Source organism: Perca fluviatilis, chromosome 14 (genome assembly GCF_010015445.1).
Source record: "Perca fluviatilis chromosome 14, GENO_Pfluv_1.0, whole genome shotgun sequence".
NCBI classification, from domain to species: Eukaryota; Metazoa; Chordata; class Actinopteri; order Perciformes; family Percidae; genus Perca; species Perca fluviatilis.
Genome location: NC_053125.1, coordinates 17,712,617 through 17,730,648, shown reverse-complemented (window position 1 = coordinate 17,730,648; position 18,032 = coordinate 17,712,617). Strand labels below are relative to the sequence as shown.

Below are 18,032 nucleotides of genomic sequence, written 5' to 3'. Positions count from 1 at the left end.
AGATACACTATTAGGGGACCACTAAGGTCTATATAAAAACATCCAAAGAGCACCATGTCATGGGACCTTTAATAGCATGGCTTAATCAAGATAATTAATACTAAAAAACAACAACGATATTAACCTTTAACAGGAATTTATTTACCGGGCTGAGCGTCTTCAAAATAGACAAAAAAGTGCTGTCTGGACCAGCCAATCACGTTCTGCCATGTTGGGATATTCGAGCCAATGAGAGCGCTTATCTAGGATGAAAACTTGCATGCCCCGGTCCCCGGAGTGTGGAAGTGAAGAACAGTAAAGCGGGTATCATCCTTACATACTGTCTATGGTATCATCCATCCTCCGCGTCACCATGACAAGAAAAAAACCCGGAAAAAAACCCGCTATGTTTTTGAGTGAGGATTCCTATCCATTCTACGGAGGCGGTTCAAGACTTCCTCCTAGCTCGGCTAAAAACACCAAAATCACCCGGCGGCAGCCGTGAGTTGTGTCACCCATTACCACCACATGAAACCCTGGGTAGGAAGTGATGCTCCGCTGAAAAATGATCTGAAATCAAAAAGAAATCCCTCCGCTTTTATGTCTTTCTCGCGGCAGTAGTCGTGGCCAAATTAAAAGCCATCTCTCCCCCCCCCCCTCCCTCCCTTTCCTGATGCCAACGCATTTTACATACCGACTTCCGCCCCGCTCGGCTTTCCCTCCCCAGTCTGCATCGGTCGGCGAGCAGCTGATATGACAGGAGGATACAGTATCACACACGAGCCGTGAAAAGCTGACTTAAAAACTTCATTTAGAAAGTAGGCGGATGTCGTGTGCGGTTGATATAGGTCGGGAAAGGATTAGGGGAAACGGAGGAAGAAGAAGCCGATGTATTTTTTGATGAGATGGGATTTGCTACTTTCGTGTGAAGAGGCGGACCTATGAGACGCTGCGAGTTCAATATGCTGAAGCTGTACCCGGTGTTTGTATACTGTACGTGGAAGTACAGAGACTATTTTCTTCCAAGTCACAGGCCTACGTAAGGATTTAATACAGCACTTGATATTCGTTCTGGCTCACAGATATCCACGGTAGAAAAACTACTACCATTTGGTTTTTTTGTTTTGGATAAGGGAATTCCTTAAGATAGTCTGCATGTGTTTTGCTCCTTTGGTGTCTATTCACTACAAGGTCTTTTTTGTTAGATATTATATATATTTGAAATCGATATAAATAAGATATGGGGGACTGGCTTGTCGTAGCTCGCAACAGTCACCCCTCTGAAACAGACAGTAAACCCATTAGAGGCTAGTCCTTTTGTAAGGGGGTCTTATTTCGAAGTTGTCTTTGACCCACGATGAACTATTATTTTGTAGGTCTTTTTGGGGGGTTTTCTGACCGCATTGACTGCTCCTGTTTTAGCTTTTAGCGGGTGGGTTTGCAAACTAATCTACTGCGGGGTTTTTCTTTAAGTTGGTGCATTTTTCCAGGTGTCTCTTTTTCTCGTGATACCTCATACTTGTACTGCTTAAAAGACAGCTTTTTTTTGACTGGCTATTGCAGTTTTTTCCAGTCTGACATTTTTTTTCTGGATTGCCCCAGTCATCCCTAGTCCCACGGAAACGAATAACTCGCCTTTCACCTCATTTTCCCACCATGAGTTACATCCACAAGGTATTGAATGTTTTGCTACGTGGACTCGTCATCTATGCGGTACTGGGCTTGGAGTGCACTTACTCGAATGATCTTCCCAGCCACTCGTCTGATGCTGCAAATGTAGCCATCACAGGTAAGCGCAGTCCAGTGTCTCCATAGTATAACCCCCCCTTCTTTCCCCCCCAGTGGTTTTCTCTGGGAAAGCCGAGGAATCTCCTGCGCAGGGGATTAATGGAAAGTGATGCATTTTATGTCGACAGTCACCTTTTTTCCACCTCCGCTCCCCCTCTGTACTGTACATTGCTGAGCAACGCATGACATGACAGGAATGCAGGATGCATCCCCACTGAGGATATTTACTATAATGATGCCCTTCATGTGTCACTTAGGAGGCTGTAGAGGGTAAACCTACATCTATGACACATGCGATGTAGTAAGTAGGCTAGTATCAAATTAATACTATAAGATGATGTTTCCCTTCTAACAAAGAAAGGCCACCTAAATGCTCTCTGTATACATTAGTAGGTATTTTGCTGATCGTTGCCAGAAGACCACAGGTTACCCTCTGAAATTGTGCTATTGAGAGGAGGATTTCCATATATTTGCATCTTGTTATAACTAGGCAATAACGATTCGTGAAGCAGGCATTGTACATGATAGTTGCCTTAACCTATGATAGAAAATTTGCAAAAACGTGATATTATTTGATTATTTAACAGGAACAATACAGATAAACATTACATAGAGGAAAGCTTTGCAACATTTAATGTATGAAAGGCACCTAGCTGAAGCCATATGCTAAATTTAGGTTAAAGCAACTAAATGATTCAGGATAAAAACATGATAACAGATAAACCAGACTGTCCATGTGTGAATGTACATATGCACATGCATGCTATTGGCATATAAGTGTGAATGTATATATGTAGGCATACAGTACATGTACAGTGTGTGACCAGTGGATCCATTCAATTTTTGTGTCTTTGTTATTGTATAAGCCCTAGTTTTACTTGTATATTGAAAACTATATTTAGTGCAAGGCTACTTTAACCCCCCTAACTGAATTGGATAATATCAGAGATCTTGACATAACGCCATGCTGATGTTAGTAGGCTAATGTCTCTTAGTTGTTATTTTATGTTATTGAAAATGTGGATAATTTCCTTTAATATTCTTTGAGATTCTGCTTTTAAGATGAAAACCACCTGCTTTTATCCACTCAGAGACGACCTCAGTCTCACTAACACAGACAGTGTAATTCAACACCAAACAATACTCAAGGTATCTGTAATCACTGGTGGACATGTAACTGGAGAGAACATTCATATAAATATGAACTGGACAGTTTGTTAGAACTCTGCTCCCTCTGTTAATGTAACTCCAAACTATAACTACTTGGACAATTGAGGAATTTTTGTACGTATTAAACAAACATATAAGTATGTGTTAACTAGGGAGCATTACATGTGCTGTTAGGAATATGAGATAAGAGGGGTATCAATCATCTCATAAACAACAGTTATGATCTCCCCTCCATATATGGCCACCTGTTATTATGTGATTAAAACAATTCAATGCTCAAGTCAACTGAACCATCTCCGTGACAGCTGAACAAACTCCACCCACTGCTGAATGCAACTCAGGGTGGCTTATCAAGCATGAGTCAAATAAGTTGTCACTGAGCTACAGCTACATTTAAACTGCAAATTTCAAGTTTATTTAATGACTCTTTTGCACTTTGGGCTGTTTGCACAAATACTAAATTATGTCTGAGTTGTACTGCTAACGTTGACATATGCATATGCACATATGGCCATGTCAGTCGAGGTCTACAGTATATAGACTCATCTATATATTTATGTTCATCAACACATCTACCATCTACCACCTGCCTGTCTGTTAAGGCTGCCGGAGAAAGTAATAAACCTAGTCCCAGACAGCTGTTAAGCATTCATGACTGTTTACAACTGTTAAGCAGCTCTTGAAAATAAACCAGGGATGTATAATATATTAATGAATGAGGAAAAAGCACATTTGCCCTTTTACATAACAACTGCTTGACAGTGTAAACATGGGCCATGAGACAATGTCTTCATGTGAACAATGTAGTGCAGTGGATGCAGGGATAGTTGTGACTTAATTCAGCGTCAGTAAACATGACCGCAGCGTTACCCATTTCCCAGCCGGCTCCGTGGAAAGGTCAGCTGCCTTCTCACTGGTCTTGGCGTCAGGCGAGGAAAACACAAGTCTGTCTGTGTGTGTCTGTGTTCATGTAGCTCCTGTAAATGCAGTTTCCTTTATAGATTAACAGCTGCTTAAGTGGATCTTCAATTGGGTTTGTGTTGCTACTTAAGTGTCTTTTAATCTTGGTGTAAAGGTGTGATGCATTTTTCAAATCTCCTTCAAAATGGGTTGAAAAGCTTTAAAGCAAGACTAACATTTGAAAGAGGATATATCACATTGTTAAAAAAAAAAGTTGAATGCATAGGGAATGAAACGCACAAATGAATACACAAAGGGGTTTTGTTGCTACCGCCTTAGTTGGTACTAGTATGACCAGTAGCTTATGGCGGCTAATTCAAGCTAACTTTATGTAACTGTTGCTGTATAACTGCTGTGAGTTTGCTGACTCTTCTCCGCTTGTGCTACTGTTATACCCCTTTCACACCAAGAGCTCAACCAGGGTTGACTCTGTGTTTGAAAGGGTTAACCCACAATCGCGACCCAGGTCCAACGCCGGTCGATTTCAAAGTGAATTGCGCACAACGACCAGGGCCGCTAACAACCATTGTGGGGCAAACTATGTCATTGGTTTGAAAAAACACTTACCCTAGGATATTTACACACACACACACACGCACACGCACGCACACACACACACACATACTGTAATTGCCACTAGGGGTGTCCCCGACTAAGAATTTACATAGTCGAATCGTCAAGTCGTTCCTATCGTCGACTGATCGTCAAATCGTGGGGTGGGGGGGGGCTTGACATTAATAAGTGGTGCAAGGGTATGGAAGATTAATTGAAAATAGTTTGGATCACACGCTCACATGTCAAGCAGTCAGCAGCTAGCCCCCGGTGGCGAGAAGTGGAGTGCACAGAGCAAACGCTGTTTTCTCAGTGTTAAGCTGTTATGTGAGAGACTCACTCGCAGGTTTTTTTTAGGGGTGCGTATTATGCGGGTGGTGGCGGTACTGGTAAAAAGTGAGTGTGAGGGTACTCATGTGGACAGCACAACTTGCCACACTTTAGATTTTCTTTTCCCAGACATTTTTAGTTTAATCTGTCCATGGAGTGGTTGGATTTATACACTCACTTTAAAAAGATTTATTTAAAAGTTTCTTTCTTTTTAATTTTTAATTTACAGAATTAAATGTTGATGTATATCATAATAGGCTGTATATTAACTTCTTGGGAAAAAAAACGGTAGTTCTATGTAAAATCACACATTGAGCACCCCCATATAGCCAAAATGGCATGATCCTCGTTTCATAACGCCTCTGCAAAGATTTGACTGTGAAATTGGCAGTTGAATCATGCTCCTTCGACCGAAGCATCGAATATTCGACTATTTGGGGTCAGCCCTAATTGCCCCACACATTCTGTAGTAGTGAAAATATTCCTTGCCCTGGTAAATGAGGTTAGAGACAAGGCTTTTGTTATATAAGTAGTTTAGGGTTCAAAGCTGCCATTTAGCATGCTGTGAGTGTGTGTGTGTGTGTGTGGGGGGGGGGTTAACATTTGGTGGGTCAGGCAGCTCCCCTGTGATTTAGGATCTTCAAAAGAGGGCCAGAGTTGGTTGGGATTTTGTTTCAGAAATAAAGCGGAGGATGATGATGGAGGAGGATTACATAATGTGCAATTTGTCACATTTGAGCAGAGCACCCTTGACAAGAAATGTGTAATGTCAGAGTTCCCCACCATGTCTGAAAAATGTAGACATTTGAATATGAAATGTTAAATTTAAACACCAATATGGCTAAACACTAATCCTTTCGGAGATTACTATGTCGTATTAGTTTTTCTGTCAGATAATTGTGCCAGTTAATATTTGTCGGTAATTATTGCAGCTGCAACCAGCTGTCGTCATATTGAGCATCAACATCCTATTGTGGCCTAGAATGTAATTAAAAAAACAGAAGATTAACAGATTACCTGGCTGATTTTGTATTGCAGGATCTACCTTTACAAAGCTGAATCAGGTACTGATGTAGTAATTGATTTTGGTGTTACACAAAATTTGAATTGAATGTCGAGGTGTAGAGTTGTTTTTGTGCTGGTGTTAAACTCATTTCCCAGTCAGTTTGAGTTGAAGTAATGTGACATGTTTCAGGTCTTTGTCTTAAAGTGCTCATATTATGCTTTTTGGCTTTTTCCCTTTCCTTTATTATGTATATCTTTTTTGTGCACATTATAGGTTTACCAAGTGAAAAAGCCTCCCCAAAGGGACTTACCATCTCCAACAGAAAACACTGTTCACAAACTGCTCCAAACAGATCTATTGTAGTCCAGCCTTTACGTCCGTGATGAACATGCGTCACTTTGTAACACACGTTATAATGCTCGCCTAGCTGCTAGCGTGGCACGCCCTCATACTCTGCCTCTGACTGGCTAGTAGTCCTTACCTAGCTAATGCGTATGTGCGACTCCCACCAAAGATGGTACAGAAGTGAGATGCCTCACTCTGTACCTAAAAGAGAGAGCTCAACACACAGGGTGAAAAGAGGAGCTGCAGCAATGTGCAGTACAATAAAAATATGGTGTTATTTGAAAATTAAACCATGTAAACCTATTCTGGCACAACCTGTAAATACAATTATGAACCTGAAAATGAGCATAATATGAGCACTTTAACAACAAAAACTTGTTCCTCATTGTGTGACTTTTTAACTGTGTAGGGTTCCTGCATTAATTGTAAATTTACTTGCATGCACTGCAGTTTTTTTTCTTAACATAGACCAAGTACAGAGTAGATGTTAACAATAGGAATCATAAATCATTTCCATACACCCTGAGGAAGAAAATGGTGTTTTTCTGCAAAAAGAGAAAGGCATTTGTAAAGGGGATTGGTTGAGTCGCAATGTGAACGTGGTCTTCTCCCGTTTTAATGGTGTACTTAGCTTGTTTGGCGTTTCAACAAACAAAGCCCTTCCCTCTGACTGCAGAGAACATCCAGTTCTCAAGTAATGTGCTTGCTGGATGATAGTCGTCTCAGATACAACTATCATTAGCATAAGCTTTACATAACTTACAAATACAGAAACTTGCTGCTGTGGGTTAAATTACACAGACTCAAAAGCAGTAAAGCAAACTCTCTTTGCGTGTGATCTCTCACACTCTATTTCACACGTATTTTATAAATCTTTTGCTCAGATTTCATTCAGATATTGTCCAAGTTTGGAGAGAATTCGGATATTGCTTTGTTTATATGGCTAAATCAGAGGTGACATTGGCTATCTCAGAGCAAAGTGACTGCATAAATAAAGGGATTTGTTTGGAAAGGAGGTTCAACATTTGCCTCTCTCGCCAGTGCTTGCTTAAGTACTGCAGGGTGCACATGCATTTGCATTTTATGATACTTCTGTCGCTGCTGGCTGGCCCATGTTCTATCAAAGTAACACTCACACTTGAGAAAAGCCAGGCTTTCTTCCTACTGCGGTGTTGGAGCCTCAGAGCTCTGGGTTCGCTCTGGGGGCTAATAGAGAGAGTTTCAGAGTGAACGTGGAGCGAGTTATAATGTCCTGGTTCTGTGGAGTACAGCTCAACAGGCAAAGCCATTTCCTTTCCCTGACTAGAACAGACTGTTCTGGAGGGTTCCCCATGAGCCAAAAAGAAAAAAGGACCCTAATACGCTCCATAGCTTTAGCAACTTTCAGCTCATTTTGGTTTACGGACAGCATCTTTAATGTTTTTGGTTCAATCTCTCCACTCCACTCAACCTTAGCAGGCAGCTAGTTTTTTTGTGCGTGCAAAAAACTCTAAACAAAACCCACTGTACACTACCAGCCCAGAAACAAACTGCAAAGTTAGCGACTAGCTGGTGAACATAATGGAGCATTTAGCAGCTTTAAGGACAGTGATTTCCCTCAGGAGTTGACAGAGCTAAAAAAGCAGAGTTAATATTGGACCTACAGTACTGTCACTAGGTGGCAACAAACATGGCTGTAAATGAATGATAATGTTGCTCTGCTGGATGGGTAAAAAGGCAATCAATTTGATTAATTCACGTTTTGTCTTTTTCAGCTTGTTTCTGCTGCACCAAAGTGGCCAAAAATCAATTAAATACTGCTTTAATGCAAAATCCATATACAGGTCAAGTTATAGATCATTAATAACCTCAAACGAAAGGCCGGCGCCGCATCGCCGCACTGACGCTACTCAGTTGCCCAGTCGACTTCCCCCAGAAGTGGACAGCTGCCGCCCATCTCAATCAGGGGCTTTAGGGTTGTGATCCAACCTAATGAGGCCCGTTACGAAACAGAACAGACTGGTGTATTTATAAAGTTTTCCATGTGCATTTTCCATCATGCTCCCTGTTGTGGGTGCTGCTGACATTGACGCGCCAAGTTCAGAGTGTTCCTTATCATTACCGAGATCTGTCACAGCGACATCGGGCCAGTCTGACTTTCAACTAGGCTCACCGGTGAGATAATGGTCCCACGGTCACAAGCCATGGCAGAGAGCAGGGGATCGGAGTGGAACTCACCAACAAGCTCTGACGCAGTCAATGACCTGATTCACTGGCATGGAGGCATTGTTAAGTCGTTAATCCCCATTGAGGAGCTATTGTTCCTTTGTTATCCATATATTTTTCAATACATCCGAAGAAACATTAGCTACCTAATTTTAAAATTTTGTTTATGATAATTACAGTCAGGCCATTTTTCTTCGCTGTATTACTGTCAAATAACCTAAACGCTGAGACAAATCCTTGTTTTACATTCTTGAATCTCTAATGCACACACCAATATGTTCTTGATATATGATAACGGGATATAGATATATCTATATGTTTTGGGATATAGGTATTATAAGCATACAACACTAAGCAGCCAGTAAGCTGATTCACTCATGCAGAAAGCGCCTCAGTAAGAGATGTAGGTCACTGTACTCAGCTGTACGGTGTTTCCTGTTGTGAGTGGCCGACAGTAGCAGAACCCTCTGCCCTCAGTCAGCCCAGAAGGGACTATTGTTGTCCCACTCTGCCACACTTAAAGGTGTTGATCCTCCAGCTGGCAGTGCATGGGCATTTGGCTGGGTCAGCCCTTTGTGACGGATGCACACAAGCTGGCAACACTGTATGCCAATAGGCAGGAAAAAGCACAAAAACATACAGTGATATGTATGGTCTAGGTTCCATTGGCTGTTCTCAGTTTAATGAGGTACAAACATAGAGCTCAACAGTCCCGCCCACAGCGGGTTCCGGAAGAAAAAATACAATACACTTTTTCCATTGACAATTGGAGTATAAGCCATAAAATCGTAACTGTCGATGGTAGACTTAAAACCAGCTACGACATGACTAAGCGATTGTATATGCTCATATAAATGCCAAAAGTTCATGGGGCATCAACCTTGTTTTGAGATAAATGTCTTTTATTTGCGATGTCTTGGATAAATACTCCATTACCCACAATCCTGAACAATCCCACAATCCCACAGTGATGCCTCTCATTGGTGGAACTCATGCTGGTGAGGAGGGGGAGCTGCCGGGAGCTTCCTGCACGATCCGTCATGCGCATGCCCAAGATGATAATCCTGTTGTACGAAGATTTACGACACAGCACGAATCACGATCTGTTCCATGCTTCTGTCGTTAGCCTCCACATGGAAGCTAATGTTAGTTTGGCTAACAGCTAATTCGGCTAACCGCTAGCTGACAACTTGATTCAGTCTAAAATAGCGTTAACTCAAACTAAACACTTGGTAAATCAGGCTACAGCTGACGTAACAGCTGTTATTTATTTTAATGGTTATTTTCAGGTTTTATTTTGAGGGTCTTTTAAAGTTATTACATGCTGTCTCAGCTAGCGGCTAGCCGAATTAGCTGTTAGCTAAACTAACGTAGCTTCCTTTATTCAGTGGTGCGCGGTGGTTTATGGGATGAGTAGTTCCTTAATTAGAAATTAATGGGAAATTTACTTCCGGAATCCAAGGTCTCTCGGAGGAGGGGTTGGACTGTTGAGCTCTATAGTAGTGCTGAAACGGATAACATTAATCATCAAGTCATTTTTTAAGGAAGAATGCTAAACATTTGCTTTTTTTTAGCTTCTCAAATCTGCTACGTTTCTTATACATATCATTAAAAATTAGTTTTGCACCATCGGTCCGACACACAATTTGAAGATGTCCCTTTTGGGTTATGTAAACTTTGATGGCTGTTTTTCAGACATTTTATAGACACACAATGAATGGATCTATTGCAATGATCGATCACTGTTGCATCCCTAAAACATAGAAAGAAAAGGCGGATAGGGGTCACCGCCTCGTCCTGTTATGAGAGTGGGATCCTGCTGTGATAATACCCATCACCTTAACACAGGAAGATGCCAATGCCATGCCCTTCACAGGAGTCTAAAATTGTCACTGTGGCTTTCTCACTTTGCATGTCATTTCCTGGCTAATCACATGTAGTTAGTGTGCATCAGTTTTTTCAGTTCTGCAAGCTAAATCTTACATTTTATTCGTTGAGTTTCGCTAGATTAAACATAGAAATGTTTACTCCAATCTCTTTTTGTTTTCCAGTGTGAGACTACCTGTGGAAGACTATTTAGAAATGAGAAAGGTGAACAGATGTTATGTCCACAGCCGATTCTCCATTCATTTTCAGCTGATTCTCCATTCATTTTAAGGCAAATGGATATTTCATATATATATATATATATATATATATATATATATATATATATATATATATTTGAGTGGGATTCAAAGTTAGATAGTGGACATGAGGAGTAGTCCCCTCTGATTTCAGGGACTTTCCCTTGGCAGAGGGCACGTGATGTGGTGGCCTGGGCAAGAGGGGCAAAGAGCGGTGTGGATTTCTTTGGTATGCTGTCCCCTCTCAAGTCTGTTTCCACCAACATTCGTGCTCTGACCTGCCCTCATAACAATATACAAGTAGAGACCAAACATAACAGGGAGAATCCAATGTAAAGCAAATGTTATTCAATATAGAAAACTCGAGAAGAGCAGCATAAGGATGCATACCTATGTGCCTTTTCTTCTGCTTATTTCCACTGCAAGGCCAAAAAAAAGTCAGTTAATACAGTTTTATGATATAGTTTTCAGGGTTGTTTTCTATTCGATTGAATGGTTAGGGGGATTTGTGGTGAGTTGACTGCTAATCCTTCTTAGTGCTGCTAACAGTAGCATGTTCGGACCAACAGGTGGGTTTTCAGTAACCTCCCCTTGATCTGGTCCGAAATGGGCCCAGTTTGTATTACACATCAAAGGACCTGAAAGCAGCCACTTGACTTTCATTTTGGATTAGGAATTCTGTCTGCACATGATTTGTTTCTGCTGTGTTTCACATCAGAGACGGTAGCTTATGTTTTGATGTAAGATGCAGGCAGTTGGTAACATTTAGAAGTACCTTATTGCCATGGGAATTGCATCACTTTTATAAACTCAGCTGCTTTCTTTTCTCCAGATTTGATAGGCGTCTTTATTTGGAATAACTCCTAGAATAGACGATGCTATTGTCTGAAGTGTCTGAAGCACTAATGCTTAGCTTTTAGACTGGCGTCCATATTTAGGAGCACCAAGTTAAAAAAAGACATCAGAATCCTGTCAAGCAGGAAGGTTGAAAGACATACACAGGAAGCTGGCAGAGAGACAAACCCGCTGTCTGCCACAAATCATCTGACTGAGAGTTCACATTCAAATACAGCGATTAGTGTCCATAACCGAATTGTCTTTTATTGCCACTTTTCGCAATTAAACTAAAAACGTGTCCTTGCCCACTGAGCAAACAAAGACATAGGCTTGTTCTGTGAAACCTTATAGGTTTAAAGTTAATAGTGATAGTTTGAACAGGCTGTTCTCACTGTTCCTTTCTTTCATATAAGTGTCATTTCAAATATTTCTCTTTCATGGCCATGCAGAGGTCTGAGCTGTGGATTTTTGAATCTTAAACAATGCTCCGGTAATCCAACGAGATGTGAACGTTAGTAATAATAAATCGTACATAGAGCAAGAGCAGTGTACAGTATTTTGTTATCGTTTACTGCTCTTCTTCTACCTGCTTCTTCTGAAGGTGAATATATTTTTTTGTCGTGCAACTAATGAGATCAGGCTTCTTTTACAACAATGTACTTGTAATATGATCCTTCATATTTGAAAGATCGGTGTGGTTAAAACTGCAGTCCGTTGTCACATGCAACACATCTATTGATGCACAACAGAACTTATAGCCTATACTATATATATATATATATATATATATATATATATATATATATATATATATATATATATATATATATATATATAATATGTAAAGTTTGCAGTATTTAAAAGAAAATTAAAGCTGCTCAAATTTACTAAATTGCAGCTAATCTAAAATTTCAAGGCAGAATAAAATCAAGTTAATTAGTCTAATCTGCCTTAAATGCAAGAAGCAGAGGTATCTGAGAAGTTCAAGTTTGAATTTTTCATCCTAAATGTGGTTGGCTGAATTTATCTACTTCATTTCGAGCAGCACAATTTTTTTTTATTCACCTGTCCTTTACATCAGAATTACTAGACTATTGAAGTCTAGGCAATTTTTTCTTCTGAATTTGTAAGCCCTAAATTCAAGCACCCTAAAGTAAAATTGCTTACTGGAAATATTCAAACAGGGGAATTCAAACAACATACAATAAAATCAAGGTGCTTTTCAAAGTAAAAAATGTCAATGCTAAGCCCTTTCACACATGTGGCATACAACAGGAGTTTGTCCGTGTCAGATGCGTTCGACCTGCTTCTTTACCCTCAGATGTTTGTTTTCTTCTAGTTTTGCTTGAACGGTATGAAACGTCTTCAACGCGCTCAACTGAATTTTCACACTTTCGGCTCAATCGGAGATTACACAGACTTCGTACTAGGGAGCTGGCAGGGTAATGATAAATTAAAACTTTTAAGATTCAAATCATTACAGCTATTATTCTATTCCATACACATCTTGTTTTGTTTTACTATTTTCCTTCTTTTATTTGTTTAACCAATTTGTGTCAGGGAAAATGGGGTACCAAGCCTTAAAAGAGATTCTTCTCTCTAGTGGGAAAGTCTTAACCTTAGCTTTCCTGTCCTAAGGCCATGACGACACAGATGAAGAACTCTTAGGCTGGCTGCACACTGGCTGCGTGGCGTGAGAGTGGCGTTTCTGTTGCGTGTCAGTTGCGTGGTGGCTGCGTAGCGTTTTCTATGTCTTTGCACACCAGAAACGTGGCTGACGCGGCGCTGCTGCTGCTAGCCTTGTCTGTACACATGTATGTTTCCCATTGATAAATATATGCTGATTTGATTACAGCAAAAACAACGTCGTGCAATATTTGAAAATCGATAATTTTTTTTTTTTTTTAAATTACATTTATATCTGCATTTCTGTCGAAACCAAGAGACTTTCAAACATCAGAATGTCATTTATTAAATGTATTTGTGTCAAAACGACATATAAACATCTTTTTGTATTCTATTTTGCCTGGAAACACGTGAAAAATAGGCATCGGTTCTATTTCTAGCATGCACGGGTTTTCTGAGACGTGCGTGTCACGCACGCAGTGTGCAAGCTCTAACCTGTTAAAATGGGAGCCAAAATAAAAACGGACACGCCACGCAGCTGACACGCTCACGCCACATCCAGGCTGCATCTTCCGTGTACTTGTGTGCAGACTAAAATAATTTATTTTGCCTTGTCATCACGGACGTTCACGAGTTGTGCAAGAACATTGAATCCCGTTACTACATGGCCAAAGCACGTGGGGTTCTCATCAAGCTTTTCATTGTTCATTGTTAACTTTTAAAGTCTAGCATGTGATCTCAGGCGCCTGCCCCTGGTCTCTTCCATAGACATTCAATCCAATAACCTTATTTCCAGAGGAGCGCGTCGAAGGCCAAGCGAGCACATTAAACAAGTGCTCGGCCTCTTCTTGTCTTTTCGTCCTCTCTCCTCCTGCTTTTCTTCCTCAGGCCAGCCGCAGACATCACACATCTTGTGTTTGGTTCTGTTATTGAACATTCCTGGGACGCCCGGGAGCAAAGAGCGTCTCCTTTTCTGGAAGTTTTTAGATCGCACTTGGTGGGCCTCCACACGTTTTGCTCTAGTTGTCCCCCCTAGTTTGAGCTGTGACCTAAGCAGAGGATTACTGGTACTCATTAAGGTGCTTTAGAAGGGTAAGGGATACCCTGTTGTAGTGGAAATGACTAAGTTCAAAAAGGTCAAGGACAAAGCACTCCATATCCCCTGTTGAATCAAAGATAGGGAAGTAGAAGGCTTTTTTTCTGTTTAGGGTAGATTCACTGCAAACTTGAATGTGCCCTGTGGAGTTTTTTTTGTAAACACAAAAGGTTCTGTTTACACTCATTGTTTTTCTCAAACAAAAAGGGCGATGTACTCTGCAGTTGCCTGAGGTGATCCAGCCCCACCTATATTGTCCATAACCCATTTGCTTCTCACATTTAGAAAATTGCGACAGACAGACTACAGTTCAGGGTGGATAAGGTTTAGTTGAGACATGTCAAACGTCTGAAGCTTAGACACATGTAAGCTTTTCAAGAATATGTTTTGGCTGGAAATGGGACTCTGTCTTTGTGTAGGTGGCTGTTGAGAAATATGAATGCATGTTGTTTAAAAAAAAGGTTTTGACTCATCCACTAATTACGCGTATTTGTGTAGCACTGCTTTTAGTGTTTGCTTATTGATGTTTTTGCAGTTACACATTCTTCTGACATGCCTTAGGCCACCTTTGGGAGTTAAGCTTTGGATATACTCGCGCGTGACACCCTGCACGGGCTTCCGTAGATGGCGCGCACGCGCGCTACGAGGATGCACGGATCGGTTTATGCTCAACGCATTGTTCGTTGCAGTATTCTCTGAAAGAGGGCGTATAAACAAAATAATCTAGATGTAGTAGAGAAGAAGACATCAGAAGTAAAGGAATGCGGGCAACAGTAGTAAACCCATCCTTTATAAACACAGATGTGCCGCGAAACATTACATTTTTCTACTCTAATCATTAACGTGACTGTTGTTTATCTCCAAATTGAAATGACTGTCTGCCTGTAACGCTGTTAAGAACACTCTTCCCATGAAGACGTTTTTTTTTTTTAGCTTTGACAAAACGATCCCTCATGTTTTTCCACACTCTCCAGCAAAATGCCTCTTCTTTTCCCAGTGTGGTGTCTCTCTTTGACCACATATTTAAGGCTGTTTGACTCTCTGTGGTCTGTACATGAATCACACAGATGTTTGTACAAGCGAACCTGCTCCGCCAGTCTTTCCCAACTGAACTGAAAGTGCAGCGCGTGCTCATAGTTAAAATTTTTTAGAGGTGCACAACCACGCACTGCAACAGCTTGCGGAGCTTTCGCGCTGGAAACAACAGCTGTGATGACATAATTTATTTTTATTTAGATTATTATTTGGCCATTTCTGCCTTTAATGATAGGAAAGCAATAAAAGGGGGAGAGAGAGAGGGAAGACAGGAACAGGAAATCATCCCAAGTCGGACTCGAACCCCGGACCTTCTGTGTCGAGGCATGAACCTCTGTATATGTGCGCCCGCTCTACCGACTGAGCTATCCTGGCCACGAGAAAACCCGTTGTTTTATTTTCGATAAGATAAGATACGATTTTTTTCCCCTGCTGCTGGCCAACTTTATTAAAGCCACCTTGAGCTTCGTCTTGTGTCACTCCGTTGAGTAACAAACCTAAATGAGAGAGGTCAATTTTTAAATGTACGGTCATGACACGTCTGTTTTAACAGCTTGTGCAAACTGAGAGTAACATACAAGCAACTTTCTGTATCTTGTTTCTTCCTCTTCAACTAACTACCTCTCTCTCTCTCTCTCTCTCTCTCTCTCTCATAACTCTCTACACTAGCTGGTGGCATTTGTAGGTGGCTGATGATATTTGTGTCTTATTAATGGCTGCTGATGAACTGAAATGGTAGACTCTCCAGAAGCTTTATTTACTTGCCTTTAATACTGACCCCGTCAGTTTGACTTATGACACTACCATATGGGCGTTAGTTGCAGGGGATACGTATGGTACACGTTGACATCACATTCCTCTCCCTCCCCCCACTTTCACACCATTTGGAGCATTTCATTGGTGTATTGAATTTAATGTTATTAGAATTTTTAACTTTATTTACAAGACATACCTGACGTATGACTTTTACGTAATCACAAGACTGGGTCAGACATGTGAGTTGCCCCAGAGCAAAGCTTGTAACTAATTCATGGCGGCTGAGGGCATCAATACAATGCAGGAATTTATAAGAATGGCATTCATATCTCACTTATCCATATGGTAAATGCATGCATCATACATGCAGGAAAGCTGATATGAGTTTGGCAAGGTGACAGTGGATCTAATGAACTGCTGACATGGCTGACACACGGCATTTCTCAAAGTCAAAGAAGGATCCTTCAAAGCCTGATTTTCGAGCATGCTACGTCATCGGACTGTTCCAATGTCGAGGATCCTCCGAATTCCACCAAGGACTGAGGCCTTCGTTCGGAGAATTTCCAAGGATGCATATATGTTTTCTCCACTGTGTGATAATATACTGTTTGACATCCAAGCAGGAGGTCGCCTAAACTTGTAGCCACTGTGTTGTTACATCATGGAGAAGAGTCAGCAAGTGAATAATGAAACCAGAAGAAAAAGGTTCAAGGCCCAGTGACTCCAGGCTGCAAGTGTCCATGAGTCCACAGTTCTATCTCTGACTTGCCTGTACAAAACAAGACAAAACAAACATTTTCTTCAGAGATCAATTAGCATAACACTCTTATCTGTGTTCAACTCACGGATGTATGATAAGACCAACTGAGCTTTTATTATTTTTATTTTTTAAAGATAATTTTTTTGGCTTTTATTGCCTTTATTTATAGGACAGATTAAGCCAGAAAAGTGGGAGAGAGAGGGGGATGACATGCAGTAAAGGGCCGCAAGTCAGAACCGAACCAGCGGCAGCAGCGACAGGGACTGTACATGGGGCGCACGCTCAACCAGGTGAGCTAACCATGTGCCCAGCTGACCTATATTATTAACTATACAACAAGTAGATCTGACCAGGCAATCTAATTGGTCAACTAGACATTTCGAACATGCTCAAATCTAATAGCACACCATGCGCATCACAAAAAATATTAGTCCGTCAACATTCCAGAGTTGAATCAAAAACTATTTCTTGAAACGTTTTTGTTCACGAAAATAAATCCCGAACCACAGTGGAGAACACAGAAGCTCTCCAACACATTTATATCAATGTGATTTATCAGATTAAATGAGTTAGTCTTATTATACAGCGCTCTGGAGTTATCGGAAATGTTTGGATCACATCAGCTGTGCCGGTGACATGGCGCTATGTTAAAAATATGTTAAAAATAAAAAAAGCTGCCTACACACGAGCTAAGCAGTTTTGTGTTTATATGTGCAATATTCATTTAGTTTGGGAAATCCTGCAAAGCTAACGTTAGCTTAAGTTGGCCTGCTGACTCAGCAGGGACTAGAACTCCTACCTGTTGTTTTGTTATTTTTATGAGCAAATTGCCTCCCACAATATGAATATAGTTTATTACCTTTATTTTGTTGGTAACCTTTGTATAATTGCAATATTACAGTGATGACGCCTCGGTCCTGACCGCATCAATGACAAAGCACACCCTTGCCTGTAATATTTCTTAATTGACCTATTGGTTAGTAACGCTGAGACATTACCGTATGTTAATGGTAACGTTTTTTGCATGTACAGACTGTAGGAGAACTACACTAGAAATATCGTTTTTTCGATATGCCGTTTGGCATTGCCGTTTGGCAAAATTCACACATTTTACAAGTCAAGTACGTCTGTCTGGCATCTGGTGTCCCAATCAGAAGATAATGTGTTTCCCAGGATGTTTGAAGGCAAAATTGGTTCTAAGTTTGCCCTGCAAGCTAATGCTCGCTAATATTTCTTGAAAGCCAGGGTACCTACCCTGAGGAAGCTGCAATACATTTATTTTAAATGTTATTTGGTGACAGGAAATATATTTAAGGTACCTTTCGATCGTATGCGACATAGAGTTGAATTTAACAGGTTCTTGACGTAATTTAATCAATTTGTTTTCAAATTAACAAAAAATCATTTTCATATGATCACAGTGTTAGGCCTTACATGTGGGTGACACAGTTTTGAGCAACT

General features: G+C 40.8%; 1 protein-coding gene across 2 annotated transcripts in view; it reads left to right on the top strand.

Moving 5' to 3' along the window:
* Window positions 1-249: 249 nt before the first annotated feature.
* The window catches only part of stim2b (stromal interaction molecule 2b), a 43,326-nt gene continuing 25,543 nt past the window's right edge, over window positions 250-18,032 (top strand). Inside the window, exon 1 of one of the 2 annotated variants that reach the window (XM_039823136.1) lies at window positions 250-1,768. In XM_039823136.1, the coding sequence (XP_039679070.1) occupies window positions 1,636-1,768 (133 nt within the window). In that variant the 5' untranslated portion in view covers window positions 250-1,635. The remainder of the gene's footprint in view (window positions 1,769-18,032) is intronic. The other variant, XM_039823135.1, reaches the window with a different exon arrangement.